The following is a 24804-nucleotide window of genomic DNA, read 5'->3' as shown; positions in this document are numbered from 1 at the left end:
TAACTTCTTCTTCATTTGACACTGTAAATCAATGTTAACTAATGTATCATTCTCTATCTTACAGTTTATTGTCTCACTAACTCTGATGGGCATCCTCACTTCAATGAGTGCCACACTGACTCCTCCACAGAAGCTACCAGATTTATTTCCTGTATCTGTGTCTGTTGTTTCCTGCTTACACTTCTTATTCTTTTTGATGTATTTTAATGCTATTGTACTGTGGGACTCAAGAAATGGTAGAAATCAGAAGAAAATCAATTAGTTAAATTCTAAGCTTTGAAAACTCAAGACTAAACTGGAAAGAGAATATTTTCAGTGAAAATATCAGTTACAATAGGCAGCTCTAAATCACTGTCTTATTTAGTATATTTCCCATGATCCAATGAAAAGTAGGAAACAAATTGTTTTACATTTAAACACAAATAATAAGTTAATGACTTTTATTTTAAGGAGGAAGAGTAGCTATTACCAAACAGTGTTTGAAATTTAACTCAACTTGTTATATTCTCAAGAACTTCAGTACTTCTGATATGGTTTTCCAATATGAAAAGGCTATTTGTAAACTATAAATGATTAAATACAGGAAGTCTTGACCCTTAACTAGCAGTGCCAGTTTAATTTAGCAAAGCCATGAATATAATTTGCTAGTGTCAAGTCATACATTTCCCAGCATGAAATGTGGAAGAGATACAAATATAGGTTAAACAATAACTCTTGGCTGTTGCTTCTAAGTGGCATCTCTTGCTGGCTTCTTTTGATTTACATAAATTAAACAGCCTTGCACACTATTTCACTGTCATGATGCTTTCATATGATATGCTTAAAATCATCAAGGCCACTGCACTGATATCCACGACTCACTATCCTAGTTCATGGTAACATGACCATCTTACTCTGGCAATAACCCCTTTACCAGCTGAAGTCCGTTTTTATTCTAACAAGAGTTTCAGGGTGCTATGGTTGCTGCTATTGTTTTTCCAACATATCTTTTTTCATATGGGTAATATAACTTACAAACTACACATCTCTGTAGATAATTGTCAATTTTATGACCTGAATGGAATCGTCAATTTTTAAATTAAAATCTGGTTAAACTGCATTTTCTTCTCCAGAGTGTTTAAAGTATTCTGTAGGCCAAAATCCTGTTTCATCAGCCACAAGTAGAACTATAGGTTTTTGCTGAAACGAATATGAAAATAATTAATGGGCACAGTAGTCATTGTGTTATTTATGCTGTCCCAACACTCTGGGTCACAGAACTTTGCATTTCTACATTTTTCAGTACAATGTGGAAGTTGATAGAGGGGGGGAAGAACTGGAGTTTTGAACAGCTGGCTATGGGAGAGTTGATGCTTCTTGCACATGGGAGAGACTGTATCTCTCTCTACCTTTCCCTTATGGACTGGGCAGATGTGACTTCTTGTTCCTAGTAGTAGCTACCTCACTTACTTCCCTATGAATAGCCAAAACTGCATCAAGCAATACTGGATAATCACATTTACAGAAAATCTATTACAATGTTTAACAGCAAAAGCTAATTTGGACATGTATTCTGTTAATATTAGATTTCAGATTTAATACCCTACTGAGATGAACTGAGCCAGTCTATACTTCTCAGTTACTGTTACAGACTGTCAGCAGATGCCGGAAGACAACACTGCCTAAGTTTATACTGTTCACCTTTAGCTGAGTGATCAATGCTTCTAGGATTTTATTGCATTGATGTTGTGTTAAGGCCCCAAAAGCCTTGGGTAAGTGTCATTTAAATTAGTATTTAAAAAATAAAAAGGTTTTATATAAACCACAAAAACTTAATTTTACTAAAATGGAAGCTGAGCTACCCTAGCATACTTGAGAAACAAGGAGCTAGTGGATTCTGCTACACATTGCTGTGGAATAACTTCCAGACTGAGCTACTTGTTATCCTTCTTATCTGAATGGCACTCTGCACAGTGTATTAGCAGCTCAGAGAATCCAAACTAATTAATGTAATTATACAGCACAGTAGGGCTGAATGGGGGGAAAAGAGCCCTTGAGCTGGTATCACTGGAGACAGATACAGCCTAGAAGCTGAAATCAGATTGGGCACACATGAAAGGATGAACCATCCTTGTTTAAGGGCATTCCCATATTAACCTGATTACTCTGAGCAAAATACCAAAGTCTCATTGACATTAAAATATTCTAGAGCTGTCTTTGGTGTGTAGCATAAGACATGAATGTATGTAGCAGGTGTTCTATGAACTTACTTCCCCATGTATGAATTACGAGATCACTAAAAAGAGGTTTCTACCCACTGAGTTTACATTTCTTTAATTAAAAGAGGCAGTGTATTTGTTGGTGAAACAACTTGTCTTAATCTTGTCAACAAGTAATTACCAGCACTTCTAGAAGGCAGCTTTATTTTGTAGGAGGTAAAACATTCCACTTAACATATAAGGCATTACTGAACTGCAATTATATATGTAGACAGACAGCACTTGACTTAGTGTATGAGAGTTTATTCAAAGCTGTAACTGTAAACTTTCCATAAACATTTAACATTCTTCTGAGAGGGTGCTATCATGATAATTACCCATGTGTAAGGCATGCAAAATTTCCATCCACAATAAAATCTTTTTTCTTTTAAAAAGGAGTGGGTAGTTATGTGTATCAGCCATAGAAAGAGTCCACCATGATTTTGAGAAACAACGCCTACAGAATTTTGCTCAAATAATCTTGTGAAACACTGCCATAAGTTAAAGCAATGTAGTGAACCTCTATTCTCAATAAAAGAATGTAAAACATCCAACTAAGATGGAAGAAAATGGAATAGTTTCACATTTCAGTTAGTCTCTTCTGTCTTGTATTCATCACAAGATTAGGGCCAAGTGTTTCCCACCATATAAAAACATTCGTTTTGTGTGTATCTCTTTTCTTTGTCCTTCAGATGGCCTCCAAGGGTGATAAAGCGAGAGTCATCTGATCTACCTTGTGTAGAATTGGGAAATGGTTCTTAGCAGACCCAGCTGTTTCTGAAAGGCAAAAGCTAAGTATACCAAGAGGTCAAAGAAACAGTAACGACTTTAACAACATTAAGGTACACATAGTTAAGAGTAATATCTGGGGCAAGACCTTAGATCTTTTTCCCCATTCAGCCCGGAATTTTCTGTTTTCCTTAATTAAAAAATTGCTAACATTGGTTATTCTGACATTATGGGGTCAAGATAAAAATAATTTATTAACTTGACATTAGTTGCTGACTGTCCCTTGTCTAACTTAAGACATTCTGCGTTCTATTTGCACACCAAATGCCTTTTTGGATCAGGTTGCATATCTACTAAAAAGAGATGTTTCTGCTACTTCTAAAATATCTACATTTATGGAACGGTTGTAGAGTATACAAAGCTGGCAACATCTCTGCACTACTCATCATTTTAGCTTTGTCTAACTCAAAACTTCAGTTGTAAAATGCTAGTCGCCTCCTGGTTTGAGAAGCACTACTCTACAATGGTGAGGCTCCTGCACCTTTTTTTGTACATCTCCTGTACTTTCTACCGAACACACAAGAGAGGCCACAACAGCCTTTACAAATTTGGCAACTCTGGCTAAATGTGGAGAGTTTTCAGAGTAATCAGAAATAGGCAAAGGATGGCCGAAACAATAGCAAACCCATTTTTACGCTAACTCTTCCCTTGTACTAAATATGTACACTAGACTAAATGAAGCACATAATCATTCTCTAAGTACATGCATGTAAACAGTGAGGGCCCGCCTCGGACACCTTTACTAATGTTCAGTTATGCCTTACTCCACAAACGTTCTCATTGAAGTCAATAGCATCCACTTATGCAGTATAAATATGGCCCTGGGTTAGGGAACCTAACTGTCTGCTATCTAGCTGAAAACAAATTGGATTTGTTGAGTATTCAGAATGAACTCCTACCATAATGTAATTTACCAGGTTATTTGATCACAATCAACCAAAAAAATAAAATATTTTGCAAACACTCCGTTTGGAGTATGTCAGCATTTGCTGAAAATGCCATGGAACTGCTGCAACTTATCTTATATAACATCTCAACTTTTGGGTGGGCTGATGAACTGCAATAAACAAAGCCCTACAAATTGTCATTGCTGCTCATGGTAAAACTGGCACCCATTCCTAGAGATGGAGCATATCATTACTGTGAAATTTTCAGTCTCTTTGAAGGCCTGGGAATCAGTATTCATCCTGAAACATTCAGCGTCTTCCTGCTCAATGCTAAAACATATTACAGCCTTTACACCAAGGCAGCACAACTATTGTTTGTAATAACTGCACGTAGCAAAAGAAGTTTATACTCTGTACAGCAGTAAATCTAGATCAGATTGTAGTACATAAACATGCATAAAAGAGCCATGAAGAAATGAATTATTTACATTGAGATTATCTGGTTGTGCACATTGTAAAGTTTAAATTAGATACCAGACATTTTATCTAGATATGCACCTGCCTTGTGCAATGAGCAATCCTTAATTGGTATTTGCTGGGGAGATAGATTTACAGGCATTTCTTCTCTCCTTTTAAGTACAATAAAGCAGATGTAGAACTTTGTGTTGATATGGAATGCATTTTTCACATAGTGCCTGTGGGGTTAAAAGAATGACTGAAATAAGACTTAATTAGACAACTTTACCATATGCCTACTGCTCACAATAACGTATCTGCCTATCCCTAACTTCATTATGTAAAAACACATAATACAACAGAAAATGAACAATTCTGTGTTTCTCTTACATTGAGGTAAAATGTTTTTGATGGTAGAAGATAAAAGGGTGTTTTTTATTCATAATTAGTTCTCCTGGTACTGTTGAAAATCAAAGCGGACAATCTAATATTGCCAACCGCAGAAAGCTTTTTCACCATCAGCAGATTTACTATGGGCCTTTTTATAGTAAGAAAATGAATGAACTGTATGTTTGTCACTTACACAAGAACACAATAAAAGCAGGAAAAGGTAAATATGCCTTTACTAGGAACAACTGACAGAGGTTGATATCACTGGCTACCTATTAGAAAGACTGAACAGTGAAGACATGATTCAAAGTTACACTGTAGATTTGTGGCATTTTACTTTTTTTAAATATACACATTCTGTGAATATCTGTGAGCCAACTCTCCCTTCTTCATACTGTATTATGAATATTCAGAATAAACTGACTTTCTAAAGAGGGGTATATGCTGATACCTTCCATCCATCCCAATTAATCTGCAGCTACGTCTCTATATCTAAAGATGAAAATATGTCTGAAAAGAATCTGAAACATGACACCCTGAGCAGACAGTTTTCTTATGCATAAGTGGTGTTTTGCTGATTGACAGGGTCAGTCTCTAGTTGGGCTTTTGCTTATGTCACTGGAACAGGGTGAAGCATCCAATGGAATAACAGAAATTAAGCACCCACAAAGCTTGCCTTGTGGCTTCTGTTAGCTCACCAGTGTGAACGGCACAAAATAGAGTATAAAACAATAGGTGAGCAGCTGGGAGAGGTGCCATATCTGTCTTAAATGAAATTAGAGAAAGAAAGGAACTTTGTTAAAAGGAAATTTTATCCAGCAAGTGCAAACAGTAAATTGTTAATACACTGCCACAAAAAAGAGAATTGAAAAATAGGCTAGCAGCAAACACAGGACTTTGCCGATATACGTGAGGAGGCCATAGGGAAGTGGCAATGTCAGTTGGAAATCGTTCCCTACGCAAACCTTCCTATTGCCCCTTTGAGCCGAGGAGATGGCATTACTGCTCAAACAATGGACAGCAATGTCTCCCGAGCAGCATAGGCCTCAGGAATAGAACAGAACAGAAAATCTATTTGTCCAGGACAGGGGCAGGCAGTCCTCTTTGAAGCAGCTCATTAGAAGAGTCTCCCATAATATCTAAGAAGGTATAACCTGTTCTGGCACTTAAATTCCCTTATTCCTTTGGTCACGTGCCTATTCAAGTGTGAAATATTTGAAAAACCTTCTAGTTATCACCTGACTTTGGTGACTTGGAGAAATCCTCCTGTAATAGTCTTCAATATGATAGCTTTCTATAGGTTCAATAGGAACCCATTTGCACAGCAAATCAGCAGAAATGTTAAGAAGTAGATTTGTTTGTTATTACTGAGGTATTACATTTATGAGCAGCAATTGTCTTCAGATCAAAATATGACAATCTGATCATGCACATTTGTACCTATGATCATTTTGCAAATGTTCAAATAAATTCAGTCCTCATAATTACTGTTAATTGTAAACATTAGTTTGTGTAGTCAAACACTGAAGTGGGAAAGCTTGCTTACCTCAGTTAATGAGGGATTTAAGGAATTCATAGCTGTTACCAGATTGTACGTGTTCTGTGGATGAAACAAAACCAAATGTTCACAAACAGAATGATGGTTTGTGAACCATCATTTATTTGTAAAATAAAAATCTCAAAATCAACATGCTGCTAAAGTAAAATATTCCAGAGTTCATAATTTGTCAATATTGTAAGCTGCAGCTTCTACAATGTATGATTTGCTATTTACATTTTCATGATTCCATTACTTAACTCTGACCAATTAAAAATACATTGTTTTTATATATATAAGTAAAAGTTTGGATATACACCAGGAAATGTAAAATTAAGAGCTACAGTAATTTAATGTGTATTCTATCAGGGCTTGAATGGAAATATTGACAGATAGAGAGAATAGAACTGTTTGTTTTTTTATATGCTTCTGCAATCTAGGATTAAATTGTTTGGGTGGAATCTTAAATTAAATACAGATGCACAGACAATATTAAGCAAAGTCTTATAGCCTGTGGATATTTTACATATGGGGCACAGTGGGCAAGATTTCCTGTTCCCCCTTTCCTGTTCCACCCCCTGTTGGAAGGGTGAAGTTACCACTTTCTTGGGGATTCTCTTACTCTAAGGGAAATCCCACAATAGGGTAGAACTAGCACAGATGGCCTTATGGAAAAGGTATAGCAGAGGCAAGGCTGGGGCCTAAGGTTGGTCTGGAATGCTGCTGTCTGTCACTTAGTGGTCTGTGGGTATGTCTGCATAGCTGCCAGCTCAGGTAGCCAGACCCACACTCACTGATTGTGTTTCCATGCTAAAACTAGAAGTATAGCTGTGGCAGCATGAGCCTCAGGCCGGGCTAACAGTGTGCATATGTGCCTTGGACAGAATTGGCAGTTTGCTTGTACCACTGCTTGTGCCGCCACAGCTACCCTTCTGCTTTTAGAACGCTAGCTCAGTCAGAACTAGCATGGGTATGTCTACCTGAGCTGGAAATTACACCTCCAGCGCTGGCATAGACACACCTTGTGATGGGGTATACAAACCCTGCTCTAGACAAGAATGGGTTAAAAGAAGCATGCCAGACTTAGAGGAGGAGTCTGAAAGGGAGAAACCTAGCTCTGAACTTCCTAGCCCCATAGGGGGACAGACCTCTCATTCTTAGCTCCTCAAGAGGAACACGCTGCCTTTGGTAGCCTGTGAACATGGAGCAGTAATACAGATGGCTGAAGGACCATGCAGGATAGAAGGGCTGGTGCCACTCTTTATTTCTGTTAGTTTAATTTTCCTTCCTTTGTTACACTGGGAATTGGGATAAGGGGTCTGGCCATAGGGCAGACCCTTACTGAGAATGCAAGCTCCCCGAAGAGACAGCAGGCTAATGCAAGAAGTAGCCCAGGGAAGAAACAAGAGGTCTGACAAGACAGACTTTAACTGGTTGTTACAGGGTGCCTGGGCCTGGGTTCCCCTACAATGTCACCGAAGAGGTGAGCGTGAAGAGCCCAGACACAGTAGCACTATTGGGCCTAGATACAGGCCACTAACCTGATGTGAGGTTGTGGGGCTTTGCGTGTACTCCAAAAGGGGTGAGACTAAATGTGACCTTGCCAGAGGGCTGAGTCACAAGATGAAGGGAACCACCTGTGGACCTGGCCAGCTGAGCTATGAAGACAAAAAAATCCTACAAGGTCACACAGGCCCAGTGCAGCGCATTGACTGGTGAGTCACTTTGTCACAGGATTACTGCAGCTGAGCAAAGTTTAGATCTGAGGCCTGTAACAGGATCGGGGTTGCTGCATTTTATGTACTAAGGATTCTGCAGATTTTGTTTCTGTCCTTATTTCGGGCAATGAGCCAGTCAGAGTGAGCTCAAGATCATGTATGGCTGGAACATCTGGCCGTCACTCGCATTGTGTGAGAATGAAAAGGGAGAGAAGAAGGGGAAATGCAGAGATCATGGGTGGAAGGCTGTTAGGCCTTCACGGTCTGTTTCAGCCAAACTTGATGAGAACTGATGGAACCTGACTGTATTAGCTTCAGAAACGCACAAGATTAGATATGACCACATTCACATTCAGGAGATACTTTCCCCCTATATTTTCCACCTTAGGTTAGCCCTGCATAAGTAGTATTTGCTTTCAGTGGGTTTCCACCTTACTCTAGGTTTCAGTAGCACCACCCCCTGTATAATTTACTGCACAGTTTAAGTACTGTTTGGGTATTTTCTTTTCTGTTTACATCCAGTTGGGTAGGCTTTGGTGATACATGATCTAGGGCAGCAGGAACGTAGCTAGTCCCTGCATGACTGAGAGGAGTAGCTCAATCAAGTGATCCATCCTTAGTGTGCAGATGCTTACACCTACCATCTTTCGCAGACTAAGGCTCCACCTTTACAAAGGGTGCAGGGGGAGAGTGCACACACATGAAGGTCCAACATTCCCAGCTTGGCTGTTGCCAGCAAGGCTCAGGATGCCTGCCCCAGCAGCCCAATGAAAGAGTATAAGCAATGGACTTTCCAAAATGGTGCCTCGGTCTGGGCCAAATTTGCCAAGGAATTTTGGCCTAATCTAGGTTTGATAAAGTCATTTAATAAAAAATGCATCCAGTGTGTCTTTGCACCATGTTTATCTTTATTTAGGCTTCTACCCACTAAACAAATTTTGCTGTTTACACAAGGAGCCATTAAAAAACAAAATTCTACTGACAGTTACCTGTATTTAGAATAGGGAAATAACTGACATCACAGATTGTATGGTGCAGTAACTGACAGTAATACAGTGATCAATATTAAATCAGTCTATTTCTAAACTGCTGTTTTTTTTGTGCTGTGATTTCTGAATAAAAAAATCTTTGTAATAACTCTTTACTTGCCCAAGTGCAAGTAATTGCATAAGAAATCCACCAGTGCAAAGAGATACAAGTCACACAGTCTGAAAAAGTACCTTGACAAAATATCTAACTCACCCTGGGTTAGACTCAAACTGCATTCATTAGTGAGCTTTTTCTAAGAACTTTCACTCTAACATCTTTGAAAAAATATCTGTATTTATAGTTTTCTTTAAACACATAGTATTAAGGGTTACGTATTTAAATAGCCAACAAAGAATATGACCTATTATAAACTGCACAGATGCTCATGTGACTTACTATACCTGTCCTAAGTTTGAATTTTTCTTCTTTGTGATGCTCATAAGATAATCAGGTCCAACCTTTCTCTGCCTGTGGAACATAATAGTCTAGTCTCTTGGGGGCCTCATTTTCTTTAGTCTCATTTCCGACGTTGGGTTTTGTGTGCGGGTGTGGGGTGGTGCTGGTGGCCTGTGATACACAAGAGATCAGGCTAGATGATCTAGTGGTCCCCTCTGGCCTTAAAAGCTATGACTCAAAACATAACAATGAAGCAGCACTCTTTCATAATCATCAGCACCTTTACAGACATACATCTTAATTATGATTCTCCCCCCACCCCTTCTAATAAATACAAACCTAACAAAATTTACCTAACCTTCACTAAGGTCAAATCCTGTCTTGGTCAGTGCAGCTAGAAGAAATGTTACCCAGTGGATCCCCTGCAGTTGAAAACCCATCGGCCAGCGCAAAATTCTCTGAAGTTGGCCAGAAATGCAGAGATGGGAGGATTATCACCCTCTGCTCCAGTAACAGCCCCCAGCTAGCAGACGCTGCTCTCTGCAGCACACACACCAGCTGGAATAGGGGACTGGACGTGATACCCTAAACTAAAGTCCTTGGAGTTTCAGTGCACAGGCATGCATGATAGTTGCCTGAATACTAGGTACAAATCCTGCCCTGCTTTTTCTGTGGTATGGCAGAAGTTCCCATGAGCCTTCCCTCTCCCACTCCACAAGTATAGCAAAAGGGCAGGATTTTTGCAATGTCTGTCTCCCGTTCCTCCCCCTGGCCCCACCACTAAATTGGCCTGCTCTGAAACATTTACACATCTAAAAAGGAGAGAGAAAAAAATGTTCACCTGTCAGGTGCTATAAAACCAATCTTCTACTAAATGTGCCAGAATAATTTTTCTCCACCTCAACTACAGGTAAAACCTTCAGTCTATTCATTACTGTCTTTTTATAGTATTTTTATTTAATAAAACCTATTAAGACTACCATACAAATCTCTTTACTTATGCTTTTATCTTTTAACTGATCAATTTTTATATTGCTGACATCCCTTCTTCACCATTTGCTCATTTAAAAATTCATAGTATATGAGCTATGTCTCTGGAGAAAATGTCTATAAAATTTGTTACAGCTGGCAAATGTGTATGAGTCAGTGATAGCACATGACTAAATGCTTCACAGAAAATAAAATTTGTTTCTGTAGTAAGCAGAACTGTTTAAATGTTATTTATTTTTATGTTTCAAAGAAAATATATTGTGAAATGCTGCATTGATTTAATACACAACAATGTCTATGTACACGCTGTACAGGGAAAATTTATGAAACCTTTGCACAACTCCTTTAATTGAATTTTCCAAATCTCTCACCACACACAAATAATCAATATCTTCTGCAGAGAAAACCAGTCAGAATTATTACAGTCTTTCTTTTCAATTTTGTTGTCATCAGCACATATAGAGCACCTGGATATTTGTAATGTCTGGATAGCAAGTTATTTACACCTCTTAAACATAAGGTTGCTATTAAGTGAGTTCAAACTGTTTCTTTATTTAAAATAATTATATTCCCAGGAGAATACAGATAGAGTATTTATAGTCATGTAGGAGTTGCTATACATATTCATGTTGTAATGAAGCAGTAGTTCTTTTTAATTTTTCATTAAGCTTCATACTCTAAAGCCTTGATCTGCCAGATTATTTTTTTAAATTGATTCTGAAAAAAGTAGATAGGAAAATAGGGAATAAACAAAGGTGTGAAAGTTCATGAATCAATGTGGTTGATGATACCCACATAGAGATGGTAAGTTGACAGTCCAGTATATACATATGTCTGAAGTCTATAGCTGTGTGTATCGTGCATTTCTGTCAGCCAGTAGTTAATAGCTTAATATTTCATCTGCATAGCACAGGACGTTAAATCATTGGAGAGGTTTGTAACTTACTCCCCCAAAAGCTCCTGTCTCTGACCTCAGACTCACACACTTTCCAAATTTCAAAATGTATTTTATATTTACACTCTAAGGTGCACATGCAACACGGTAAAACCAGAGCCTGCTGGGAAATTTTTTTTTTTTTTTAAACAATGAAGAGAGAAAAAACAGTACACTCTGGGTCAAAGAAATAGTCTACAATCTCTCTTACCCATCAGTGGTATTTCTCTAATGGACAAAGTTAGTTTCTCACTTCAACCAAGACAACCACTTGAACCTAACTAAAAATTCAATGGCATTGCTGAATTTGGGCACTGGTCAAGACACTTGATGGCCCTATAGGCTGGAGAAGGCAAAAATTTTTCCATAAGTACAATTCCAAGATGTGGGGAGGAGGACACTTGATGGAATGAGAAAAGAGCGCTATTCAAGCTTAGCCAAGGAAACAGCTTTTATCCAGACAGAGCAAGCAAAAATCTCTGAACACCATTAATGACTCAACTATGCAAACAAACAAAACGAAGGGGAAGCTGATCTTTGTCTACTAAAGAAATCCCTTTTACAGTTTGCTTGTTCTTAATTGTCTAGTGTGTAAGTGGAGGATAACGTCCAACTAGTTTAGGTTTGTAAACACTCACTAAATACAAGAGGGTGGGATTATTTCTTGAAAACAGAAGGTTGGACAACTCTTCCACAGGCTGTTTGTGCAGAAATATAAGAGTCAGATTCTCTGCTTCATCAAGGTGAAGGCTGGTTTTGGCTCCTTAATTCTCAAACTGTTCAACGAAGGTCATAGTTAGCAGCTGAGTTCAGGCTCTGAAATTGTCTTTCATTGAAGAGTGACCTGACGGTATTTAAAGACAAGATTTAGATGAGACAGGGATCTGAGACAATTTAGCTTGACTGGTGGTGAAGGTGAGGTTTTAACTAAAGGTCTCTCTCCAACCCAAGAGGCCTTTTAGGTTTAACAAAAATTATCCAGCTACAAATTTAGCCTCCACAAAGGTGATGGCCAACACCTGGCATGGTCAGTACATCTGGGAAGACAACAGCATGTCTCCTGATATAAATCTTGTATAATTGCTGCCTACTTGAGTACCTTGCGTTGCTAGAGGCAACTTCTTTCTGGTTGCTGTTGAGGCAGTGAGTTTGAGCAACAGTAGTCTAGTAGCAACTGATGGTTGAGAGCATGATGTTTGAGAATTTTTGCATGAGTGACCGAAAGACCCAGTTGGAGCAAGGTGCACTGCTACCACAGAGGAGCAGTGATTTTCTTCTTCTCAGCCTCCTCTGGTATATCAGGTATAACTAACCAGAGCCAAGAAAACTGCACCGTCCATCATATGAGGCACAGCAAGACTGTGGAGGCTAACAAGAATCTTGAAACGCCCTAGACTAGGGATCGGCTCCCACTGGCTGTGTTTCACCACTCCAGGCCAATGGGGGCTGTGGGAAGAGGTGTGGACCGAGGGATGTGCTGGCCGCAGCTTCTCGCCGCATGCCAGAGGCTGCCGACCCCTGCCCTAGACTGATGTCTCATACAGCAGTAACTGCCTGTTCCCATATGATTGAGTGAAAACTCATCTGGTTAAAGACTGACTTCTTCACCTGAAAACCAACACTGTTAAAGAGTGTGTACAAGGAGAGGCAGAAATTGGTTCCATTGCCCTGTACAAAAAGAGGAAGAAAAACTTCCTTATTGGTGCTGAGGAAGAGTAATTGCAATACAAATACCAAATTTACCCAACTTTTTGCAAGGACGAGTATCTGGAATATAGGCTCATTTTCCTATTTTAATATAGCCTAGAGCTTAAGGCTCTGAATATACTTTTTCTTCATACTGTAAATATATGATCTTCTGGGACTCTTTAGCCAGAAGACTCTCTATTGCGCCTCAACAGACTCATTCATGGGCATGGTTCATGCTCACTTTAGTGATACATTGTTTTTATTTACAGGAAATGTAGAGAAACTATTAATATTTTGTAACTGCCAGCTGAAGCTGCTTCACTGTTTAGAATTTTATCATCGTCAATCCTCTAAATGCTCAAACTGTCAAGTGCTCTTTAAAATATGCATAGTGCAACCTATATATTTATTCTCAACACACACACAAAGCATGTTTTGGACTACAGCAAACTGACTAGATTTCATCTCTTGGCAGTTGCTCTAGAGTTTGCTTACATTTTATTAAAAAACATTTTGTTTACTGTAAATGCTAGTCATGGACAAACAATGATGCCATTTTTTATGCTGATCACACAAAATGATGTACTGAGTTCTACATAATGCTGCCCATTGACTAAGGAATTTTCTGGATTAAGTTGTTTTAAGCAGAGGTTGTTTATGTAAAGTAAATAAATTTCATGCCTCACCATGTGATGATAATGTGACATTCCATGTGTATCAAGCCACAGAATAGTCATAGGTTTCAAGTCTTGGGCATAACTAATTAAAAATAATTATGAAAAAACCACATCCAAAACTAAAAGAGCAAAGTAAAAATATCTCCAAATACTTTCTTTTATCACACTTTTTCTTTGCACCTCTTTTTCCCATATTTTTACAGAGCACAATGAAGCTCAGTCCTTGTTGAAGTAGTATTAAAATGGATAAAGTTTAATAAGTTTACTAACTTTGTTACAACTGGTAACTATGCTTCTGCCCTACTTTCAGACAATGAATTCAGATTCAGGGTGAAAAATCTCATCGAACGAGCTTGATAGTTGGCACAGGCTAGTTTCTGTAGCACAAATGGGCCTATACATTTGTTCCACTGTAGCAGCTAGAAAGCATTCCACAAGAGAGGCACCAACTGCCTGTCAGCAATGGCCCAAGATGCTCTCCATTGGTTTTCACTGGCCAAGAGGCTCAGGGGACCATTGTGAAGATAGCAGCACAGACTTCCCCTCATGCTTTTCAAAACCTCAGCTTGCACAAATGATCACATTCCACCAAAAAATATGGTGCAACTTGTTTCTTTTCTCTCTGTCTTAGTCTCCTCTGAGCAAGCAAGACTGTCTTGAATTTCATTTTTTTCCACTATAGGAGGAGAATTCCACACAGCAGGAAGTAAAGGGATCTGCAGCTGAGCAGAGGCAATCCACATTGATTTGATGTTGCTACCTGGAACAGTTTCTGTTGGCTGGAACTTATGGTGGACAAAAAGTTAATCTTCCTTTGCAGTTAGAACATAGGACAGTAAAAATTCCCTCATTTTAATTTTTTTCAATTACACTTATCTACATTTTTAATTAATTGATGGGCTTTAGAGCAAGTCTCTTACCCTCACATTTATTTGCCATCAGAGAATAATGGGTACTTGACTGGATTGGGGGGGGGGGGTAGAAGCAAGAAGAACACATGTAGAGGTAAGTGGTAGCGGACTGACTACTAATCGCTACAGTGTTTCATCAGATTATTTCACCACCAGGGAATTTCAGAAGTCCATGAAACTCAAAGAACCTGGGTTCTTATCTGGCTTTACCCTTCATGGTATTAGAAATCTCCCCTAGTGAGACTCCAATCACACCTGTCTGTTACATGTCTCCCTAAATTCCATCAGGTAAAAACATAGAGGGAAGTTTGTTTACATCTGAAAGAAACTTTGTAATGACAACATACTTGAGTTATGAAATGAACAGAGGTGCTAGAAGCTCTTAGTATGAGATGCACTTCAAATATTTTATTGAATATGGATCAGCTATTCAAATTCATGATTGTTGTTTACACCTTTGCTACAATTTTTTTTTAAGTTTAGAATTTGCAGAATGTGGTAGAGGTTTTGGGGGTTCAAAGGCCTGTTACTAGGAACTCAGTTTTGCTTGTTGTATACATTAGAAGATATTCATTATTATTTATTAAACACAGAAAAAGAAAGGAGGAGGAAAAAAGCAAAAAATGTGTAACTTTAATAAACCAAGTCAGTCTTCATATTAAATTCCTTTATAGTCTCTTCTTCCTCTCTCTATAGAGACAGATTTTAAAACAAAAAATTCTTTCTTGGATATTTTTTTAAAATGGCATTAAATGGTTTTGTTGGGGGAAAAGAGTATTAATCATATAGTATAGCTCTCAGGCTTTGCAGTTTAAGTCTGATCCTGTTCCTTCCTAAACTAAACCAACTGCACAAGAGAATAGAATAACAAGAGACAGGAAAATGCATCTCTCTCTCTGTTGCTTGCAGACTGGCTGATGGAAAACCACAGATACGTGACCCAGTTAGCTCCTCTTGGACACCAGCTCTACTTTCCTGGGCCTGGTAAATGGTTGGCTAGGATCGTCTTTTTTCCCTTTGGCCAGTATAGAGGGGAGAGAATTTTTTATTGTGATCAGGCCACTCGGGAATCATTTTTAGCTTGCCAAACTGGATGTGCTCAAGAGTGGCAAGGTTATATTTACTTTGGCTGGCTAAGCAAGACTGTTTTTAGAGAACAAGCAAATAGAGAAAGAGGACAGGACTAATAATACCACCTAGCTCTTATATAGGGCTTTCCATCAAGGTGCTTAAATAGGAGGTCACTATCATTATCCTCATTTTACAGATATGAAAATAAGGCACAGAGAGGGGAAGTGACTTGCCTAAGGTCACCCAGCCAATCAGTGGCAGAGCTGGAGACAGACCCCCAGATCTCCAAGTCCCAATCCAGTGTTCTATTCACTAGGCCACACTGACTCCTAACAAAGACAGGAGTGAAAACTGACACGAAGGAGGGGGTTTGCATCTTGGAAGTTGCTCAGGGTACAGCCTTGGAAATAGATACTGTTGTTTTGGTTCCCTTTCCTCACTTGATCCAGTCACAACATCTTTCAGGATCAGCAAAAAGGCCCAGCGACAAGATGGTAAATCTCTGGTTCCCAGAGTGGAGTGTGGGTTACTTTGATGGTGAGGCTGCTGCTGCTCCAAAGCTTCCTCCTACATTAAGTGCACGTGCTTTCCAGAAAAGAAGTTCCCTTAAACGGTGTCAGTCTCATCTCATCAAAGTTGTATAGTCAGAACAAATTTGCAATAGTCATATATTGACACTTCTTCACGTTTTAAAGATTACACTGGTCTGTTGCTGGAAACATTCACCAGAAAGCTTGGAAGCCCCCATCAACAATACATTAAAACTAACTCAGTTCACACCATTTCTTTGTTTTGTACTCTCCATTTTCTGTATTTAGAAACTTCTTAGCACGTCTCTTTCTCTACCCTACAAAGGTATTCATTCTAGTGTCCTAGGACACACGCATTCTTTTTCCACTGCAGTTTCAATAGCGTTTTTAATCAATTCTATCAGGATTTGTATCTATCAGAATAACTTATGAAATGATGTAACATTTAGTATTTCAATGTCCTCAAGAGTGTACTAGTCACCTCACAATTTAGATAAGATGAGATGGTCTCTGACACAAAAAGATGCAAAGAAAGTGGTGTGTGAGGGAAAACGGAGGATGAACAGGAGCAACTGGTAGATAATATGTTTATAAATAAAAAAGGCTAAAGAGCCTGATTGACTTCAGTGGCCTTTCAATCAGGCCCCAATGCACTACTAATATGTAACTTCCCTCCTCATGCATTGTTTCTGAAATAGGAACTTCTGTATACAACTAATCAGGCTAAAAAGAAACATGAAGTTTCAAAGAACAAAAAAGAAAAATTAGTTTAGCCTATATATAGGAAGGAAACACAAATCTGACATGGTTCTTTGCTAAAGATTATTTGAAGACTTTCAAAAGGAAGTCACTGAAAGGAACCCAATGATAGACATTAACCATCAAAGCAGATGCTAGATAACAAATTTAAAAATAAATATTACCTCGGGCAGGATGTTTTGCATTACTCCTCTTCAGCAGCTTTTGTTTTTCTGCTTGAGCCACTAATGAATAAAACACATTTAAAGGCCAAGAAAATTTTACTCTAAAGATTTTAATGAAAGCAGTTAAAGACAAGATACCTTGTCTTTACCCCCTCTCCCAGCAGATGTATTTTTTAAAAGGACAATAAAAACAGCACATATTGTTGGCTAAAAGCCATAATAAAAAATAATCTGCAAAACCCAAGCACAATGTCTCAAATTAGTGCTTATGTCCCACCCATTATTTTTCTTCTAATCTTTCCCTCTGATGATAACATGGCACTTTGTCTCAAGTTCAGAGATGAGAGGAATGGTTCTTCTCCCTGTTATGGTCAGCAGAAATGCATGCATGCCTACAAAGGGTGCTATAGGTTCATGTAGGTTTGACATCTTGTTTACATCAGTCTCCTGGACCTGGCAATCTTATGCCCTATCCTGAACATACTTGCTCTGGTTAGTAATGTAAGCACAAAGACAATACCAAACACTAGCACATTGTTTACGAAAACTTCTGTTTGTATTACGATAGCACTTAGTATTAGTGATTGTATTCATGCAAAATTTAAAATTAGTGTAAAATCTGATACGTGTTAGTTGTCAAATTATAGTAAAGAGATAAAAATTGTTGAAGCTTACTTAGCACTTTGGTCTTCTGCACTTCAGCTTTCAAGTTACAGGATGAGTCTGAGATGCCAAAAATATTTTCAAGCTCTCTACTGCCCTCTAAAGCCTGAAAGTAGAATTAAAAACAATATTAATTTTATTCCTAAACCAACAAATTGCTATACAGACTAACAGAGATACTAAGTAGGTGAAGTAATATCTTCTATTGGATCAACTTCAGTTGGTGAGCGAGACAAGCTTTTGAGCTTACACAGAGCTCTTCTTCAGGTATTACCTCGCCCACCCTTTCATCTCTAAAGTCCTGGGACCAACACAGTTACAACACTGCATAAACAGTCTAACAAATATTTTCAATGCAACTTATAATTAACAACCTACTCCAGCAAAGGGTAACATTTTCACAAGCACCTAACTAACATAAGTAAATGAAAGATAGTGGGACTTAGTAAGTAGGTCACTTTTGAAAATGGAACTTGTGTATTTTTGAAAACATTATTTGAAAACTCCTGTTATGTTTGCTTCATTTATATATCTTCAGCTTTTTAAATAAAGAGATTCACACCTGATCCCCAGAAAAAAAATTCTAGTACATGTATAAATTTGCCTTAATATGTTAGTAAAGAAAGAAAATCTATCGTTTTTAAGAATCTCTTGCATATGGTCTTCAACTTTAATAATAAATCTAAAAATCCTCACTGTATCAATTTCATTAGCAAGGCCAAGATTTTATTTTTAAATGTATTTGTAAAAGCAAAATTGAAAATCTTTAATTAAAGAATTTCAAAAATAGTGCCAGGGGGTCAATCTAAATAAGTCTTTTTGAAACAACAGTGTGTATGTAACAACATGTGTAAGTAAAATAAAACAATTTGAATATGCTGAATTATTTCTGAGGACACTGAAGAACACAAGAGAACTTTGTCATGAATTTATTCAGTATGAGAATATGAATAACAATATTGTGTGTGATAAATAGACATCATCAAAAGTTGACATATTAACAATGAATGTAATAGTATGATGACTTCAACACAAATAGATGTTTAATTTTCAAGTCCTTACATACAACAGTAGGACTGCCAGAAGCTAGGACTGGATGACAAGGGCTGAATCACTTGATAATTGCCCAGTTCTGTTCATTCTCCCTGAACCACTGGCCACAATCAGAAGACAAGCTAGATGGACCATTATTATGTTCTAATGAAATCTATGCAGCAATAATTTATAACTCTGTCAATGCTACTTAGTAGTGACCTTACATAGTATAATTTCTATACAACCTAGACACAGGTATACAAGTTAAAAACAGACCTTTTGGCTCATTGGTATAGAGGTATAAATTTTGCTTTCGCTGCAGGATTTGTCCCAGATTCAAATCCTGGACAAGCAAAGATTTTCCTGTGTCACACAGGAGGTCAGACCAGATGATCACAATAGTCTCTTCTGGCCTTGGACTCTATGAATAAAAAACTTGTTGTGCCAGTGCACTTTGAAAAGTGACTTGGGAAAAAAATTAAATAGTATTGTCAGCTTCTATATTTGTGTCTCAATGATTTTCTGGTCAAAAGCTTTCTTTTCTCTCCTTTAAATCTCAAAGGATACTGTATATAAGATTTCATTCTTTTCTAGTTTCTTTTTGAAGTATATTAAGAAAATTAATGCCAGTAGAGACACACCTGTAAACTTGTTAAGCTTTGTCTCATTTTCAGAAATCTCACCAATGAATTTTCAACTTCAGATTGCAACACCATAAACCTACATAAAAGAGAAATGATTTAAATCAATGATGTCAGCATCTGTTGGGAATAATCATTTAAAAAGTCTTTCTTAGAGGTCCCCCCAACAACAGTAATGTCTCAGCACTAGGTAAACAATAGTTTATCCTGATAACACTACTGTGAAGTAGGAAAGTATCATCTTTGTTTTAAAAATGGGGAACTAAGGCCCAGAGAAATTAAGGCTATACCTACACTACAGCAGAACAAGCCTCCAAGTCCAGGTAGACAGACACATGCTAGCGGGCCTTGAACTAGTGAGCTAAAAATAGCAATGTGGATGTTGCAGCTCAGGCTCTCAAGCCTAAGGGGTCAGGTGAGCTTGAGAGCCTGAGCCACAATCTCCACACTCTTTTTTAAAAAAAACAAAATTTTAAACCTGTTCGCTTGAGCCTCTGGGGTTGGGAGACTTGCTGCCACGTCCACTGTAGACATACCCAATCCAACTTGCCCATGATCACATAAGAAGGCTGTCGCACAGCCAGGAATTGAACCCATGCAGTCTCGTTCAGTGACTTAACCACTAGACCATCCTTCAGTCCACAGACCTGTTCTAATACTGATGTAAAGATTAGTCAGATTTTAGAGGTTGATGAGCGTAGTAAGAAAAGCAAAGTACTACACAATTGGATCAGGTTCTAAATCACAGATTATTCAGTGTATGATTGAGGAAGTGCACTAAATACTTATGGGGGGAACCATCAAATGTTCTTATAACAAAGATTTAGAACTGGTTCTTTTTGTAGCATGTCAGCATAGAAATCAAATATGGACAAGTGGAAAAACATCCATTCACTTTTCTTTTCCCCAACAAAAGGAAGGATCTCATTGTCATACTGAGCCTTATGGAAAAAGAAAGTTATTATTATCATCACATTTTTACACAGCAACAGATGATTACCCAGACGAGGAAATGCCAATGTCAGTGTATCATACAATATATTCTTCCCCTTAGAATATAAAGCGTATGGAAGTTCACATAAAATATTACTATGTAGGTGTCTGTTTGCACATGTGCTTTATTGACATGTCACTAACCACTGTTCTCAACTTCTGCAGTTATTTTTAAACATATTGAATACAAACATTTACATGTCAAATGTGACCATGCTTACTTGAATGGGTTTGCATCTGAAAGGTTACCACCACTTGGAAACAATGGTATATACATTGACCAGAGATTTACTGTATCATGGGAAGACTATATTTGCTTGGATTAAGAGTTTTCCACACTAAAAACAAGACATTTGTAAATATTTGCCTAAAGAGATTACGATTATTCAAATATTTTTTTTAAAAGGTCCAAAGGGAGCCATTATGATAATCAAGCCTGGTCATATAACCTCACTCAAAAGTTTCTGCATCAAGCCCATCATTTCTTTTTGAGCTACAACATACCTTTTAGACCATACCTTGAATTAAAACCTTCCAGTGATGGAGAGTCAACCAGGTTAATTATTCCAATTGTTACGTACTCTCTTGGGATTTTAGTTTACGCATGAAGAAAAAAAACAACTGTTTCATATGAAGGAACTGTAGTGAATTCTTCCACAATTGAAAGCATTTTAGCTGATTAACTTTGACATTCATTTGTGACTTCCACACAAATTCAATGTACCTTTAGTAAAACATGTATGGAGTGTAACTGTAGGTCCAAGGATATGAGCGCGATAAGATGGGTGACGCAATATCTTTTATTATACAAACTTCTGTTGGTGAGAACAATAAAAGATCCAATAAAGGATACTACCTCACTCACCTTGTCTCTTTAGTAAAATGTTTTCCAAAAATTAATAAAACCTACAAGTAAACCCACAGCTTTTAGTGTAAAAAAATTAAAATCATGAAAGAGGATTTAAATGCCATGCTCAAAATTAAAAAGATCAAGGTAAATTTTAAAATTGGTGTCCCTTTATCACAAGTCAAAGCAGGTTAAGTTCCAGTTCTGCATGGGAATCTACTAGCATGGTCCCCTGAATTTGTGCAGATTGAGATGAAAGGTCAGGACATAAGACACTTTTCTTACATTCTTAAATTGTAAAGTAGGTATCAAGGTCAGTGTATGTGGATCCCTTTGCAGGACTGGGTCATAGTTTTTAATGAGCACTTAATGAATTACAATCACTGATATAGCTGAAGGATTTTAATTCCTAACAACTAGAGTGCTGCTTACTGTTCTAGTGGGCTCCACCACTTAAATGATATTTAGTATCCTGCAATAAAGGAATCCCACATTTAAGCAAAAAGATGAAGCATCTAGTATAATAAAAAGAACCTTCTGAAATACCTTTATCAAAAGGAAGAGCTCTAACTCCAAGCACAAGAAAAAAAAATATAATGCTTATTCAAATAAAGGTTGCAAATCATAACTGTTAGAAGCATTTTTGGAAAACTTATAGAAACTACTTAAGATTTGGAGGAAGTGAATAAGAATTCCTGTTTGACTGAAGCTGCTAAACTTTCAGTTATAGGCAGGGGTGGTAGAGCCAGCTATTATTAAAGTTGCCTGACAATTATCAGACCCTTTTTTCAGTTGTTTATAACTTTACCAGACTTTATGCTGAAATTTTCCATGCCAAGTGTCTGCCTCACACTGAACTTTTCGGGAAACTTTCAGACAAAATGGTTCTGCTGTTTCCAAGAATAAGGCTAGGAAAAAATAAGTTTTGCCCATTTAAAAAAATTCTCATGACCTTTTCTTTGAAAAGCTCTAGCATCCCCATGCTTTGGAGCAAGGGCTTGAAATTTGGCAGAGGGTGGCCTTTGTATCACCTTGTACCTTGTGCCACCCCTAAGAAAATCCACCCAGATTTGGCTGCATTATAAATCTTTGGGGAAAAAAAATCACAATTTGCACATGCTCAGTAGTGGCAACTTAGATTTCAGCATCTAAAATCTCTGAAAATTCCATCCTTAGTTAGCATGCTTGAGCCTCTCAGATCTCCTAGTGCTGACCAGACTGCATATGCACCATCCACAGGATTCTTACCTCATTCAGTGCACAGGGTGGGTGGACCTGCTCTGGAGATAAGCCAAGGTTGTGTAAAGAAGGAGACCATTGTCTGCAGGACAAATTGAACAATGAGGAAAAAACAAAATATTGAAGAGCTGCTCAGTAAGTGAGCACTGTCCATCCTGTCCACTGAATGAGGCAAGGGTGCAGTGGAAAAAATAGCATGCAATCATGTAATTAAATACTGTATCAATGCATATGCACAAGAGGAATAAATTACATTTGCACAGGCATTGACCTCGCAATCTTACTAGTGTTTTTTAATGGTGGGCTTTTCTGTAATTTTCTAGGTTTTTGTTTTTGTTTTAGATGAACTGAAAAAATAGATTCCCTCAAGGCATCATATGGACACCCACGTGGTTCATCAGCAGGGTGGAAACTTGAGATCCACCACATAGACTTCTGCCAATTAAGTTAACAGAGTAACTGCAGCAGTAGATTGTCATTCTTTATGTGGACCAGCATGGGAGGGAGAAAAGACACACCTTGACAGTGGGTTTCATAGATATTTGCTGACGGCAGAGGAATGATGAGACTCAGGAACCTTTGGTTTCATTCCAGGCTCCTGAGAGGAGTGTACTCTAGAGGGCACAGACTCTTCTGCCCACTCCCACAAACGTGACCTCTTCTTTACCTTCCCGTCCCAACTGTCCCTGTCTCAGTCTCATTCTCCTAGTCAGTCCCAGTCTTCATTCCTCAGGCTTCTCATCTAGGCCCTATTCCCTTTGTCTAGCCAGTCCTAGTCTCCCCCATCCAGGTGTGCTCTCTGAGTCTAATGCTCCTCCCTACACCCAATCTCTCCCTGTCCCCACATCCAATCGCAGTTCTCTCCTACCTATTTCCTTGCACAGTTCCCTCCTTCCAGCTCCTCAACTGATCTCTCTCCTTCCCCCCTGCCGACTCCTAGTCCTACTCTCCTCATTCAGTCTCCCCTCCCTCACCTCCTCATCCCAGTCTCTCTGCTCACCCAGTTCCAGTTCTCCCTCTGCACCCCAAATCCCCATCCAATTTCAGTGTCCTCTGCCACTCCAGCCAGCTGGTTCCCAGTCCTGTTTCTCTAACCAACTTCCAGTAACTTCTCTGTCCGTCCCCAATTCCTGTCCCAGTCTCACCAAACTCCTTGCTCCAATCTGTTAGTTTTCCTCCACCTCTGCATTTCAGAGCTTTTGTCTCCTCTGCATTTCAGGTGGCTTCCTCCTCCATGCTGCCAGGGTAGTAGCAGGGGGGCACTTAGAGCACAGGAGAGACAGGATCCCTGCTTTCAGTGCCAATGCCCAGCCTCAAGCAGCTGGGGGCAGCAACGACAGGGAAAGTCCAGCTTGACCCCTGTAGCCCTAGTTCGAACATGGTTAGTTGCTCTGTGGGAATTGTACATTCACAGTCTGGTCACACACAGGAGCAAGGAGGGGACAGAGCATGCTCAGTGAGAATGGAATACACCAAGTCTATTCAAACTGCAATTTTTCAAAGGCTTATACCTTGGCAAAATCTGGATAGATTTTCAAAGGGACAGCAAAAGTCACATTGCTGACACGAAGGCCAAATTTCAAGGCCCTGCTCCAAAGCAAGGGGGCAATAGAGTTTTTCAACGAAAAGTTCACCCAGCATTTAACATAGGCACAACAGCATGTGTCTTCCCTAGCTTCATTCTTGGAAACGGCGGAACCATTTTGGATGAAATTTGCCCCCAAACTTCAACTCAGGCAGATACCTGGCATGGAAAATTTCAACCAAACTGTTAAAGTTTGGTAAATTATAAGCAACAGAAAACAGAGTCTTATAATTAAGGCTAAGATTTTTGTCAAGAACATTTTTAGTAAAAGTCACAGACAGGTCATGGGCAAAAAAGAAAATTTCACGGAAGCTGTGACCTGTCCATGACTTTTACTAAAAATATACCTCAAAAAAATGGGGATCTGTGGGTCTCCACACTGCCTGAAGCGGGGCAGCTATACACGGGCTAGGAGCTTTCTGCAGCAGCTAGGGGCTGCAGGGTCACCCCGTTGCATGCAACTCCAGGGGTCCCCCGCTCAGGGCCGGCTTTAGGGCAATTCCACCAATTCCCCCGAATTAGGCCCCGCGCCTAAGAGGGCCCCGCACCCAGTGAGAATCCCTTCCCTGGCTAGAGGTGCCTCTTTAATTTTTACTCACCTGGCGGCACTCTGGGTCTTTGGCAGCACTTCGGCAGT

At 38.8% G+C, this 24804-nt stretch overlaps 2 protein-coding genes across 5 annotated transcripts in view; one reads left to right on the top strand and one right to left on the bottom strand.

The window, feature by feature from the left end:
* ALG6 (ALG6 alpha-1,3-glucosyltransferase) overlaps positions 1–1099 on the top strand; it is a 44169-nt gene extending 43070 nt beyond the window's left edge. Inside the window, exon 15 of the mRNA XM_050962084.1 lies at positions 65–1099. Coding sequence (XP_050818041.1) covers positions 65–262 — 198 coding nt within the window. The 3' untranslated portion in view covers positions 263–1099. The remainder of the gene's footprint in view (positions 1–64) is intronic.
* Positions 1100–2385: 1286 nt separating this feature from the next.
* Positions 2386–24804, bottom strand: part of ITGB3BP (integrin subunit beta 3 binding protein) — a 54786-nt gene continuing 32367 nt past the window's right edge. The window contains exons 5-9 of one of the 4 annotated variants that reach the window (XM_050962080.1): positions 19504–19582; positions 17840–17933; positions 17165–17224; positions 6306–6359; positions 2386–4608 (exon numbers count right to left, since the gene is read on the bottom strand). In XM_050962080.1, coding sequence (XP_050818037.1) covers positions 6307–6359; positions 17165–17224; positions 17840–17933; positions 19504–19582 — 286 coding nt within the window. In that variant the 3' untranslated portion in view covers positions 2386–4608; position 6306. Of the gene's footprint in view, positions 4609–6305; positions 6360–7959; positions 9611–10271; positions 12208–17164; positions 17225–17839; positions 17934–19503; positions 19583–24804 lie in introns of those variants that run through there. The other 3 variants (XM_050962081.1, XM_050962083.1, XM_050962082.1) reach the window with 3 other exon arrangements.

Source organism: Gopherus flavomarginatus, chromosome 7, assembly GCF_025201925.1.
Source record: "Gopherus flavomarginatus isolate rGopFla2 chromosome 7, rGopFla2.mat.asm, whole genome shotgun sequence".
Lineage (NCBI taxonomy): Eukaryota > Metazoa > Chordata > Testudines > Testudinidae > Gopherus > Gopherus flavomarginatus.
The sequence above is the reverse complement of the archived record's forward strand: the minus strand, read 5'-3'. Positions and strand labels throughout refer to the sequence as shown.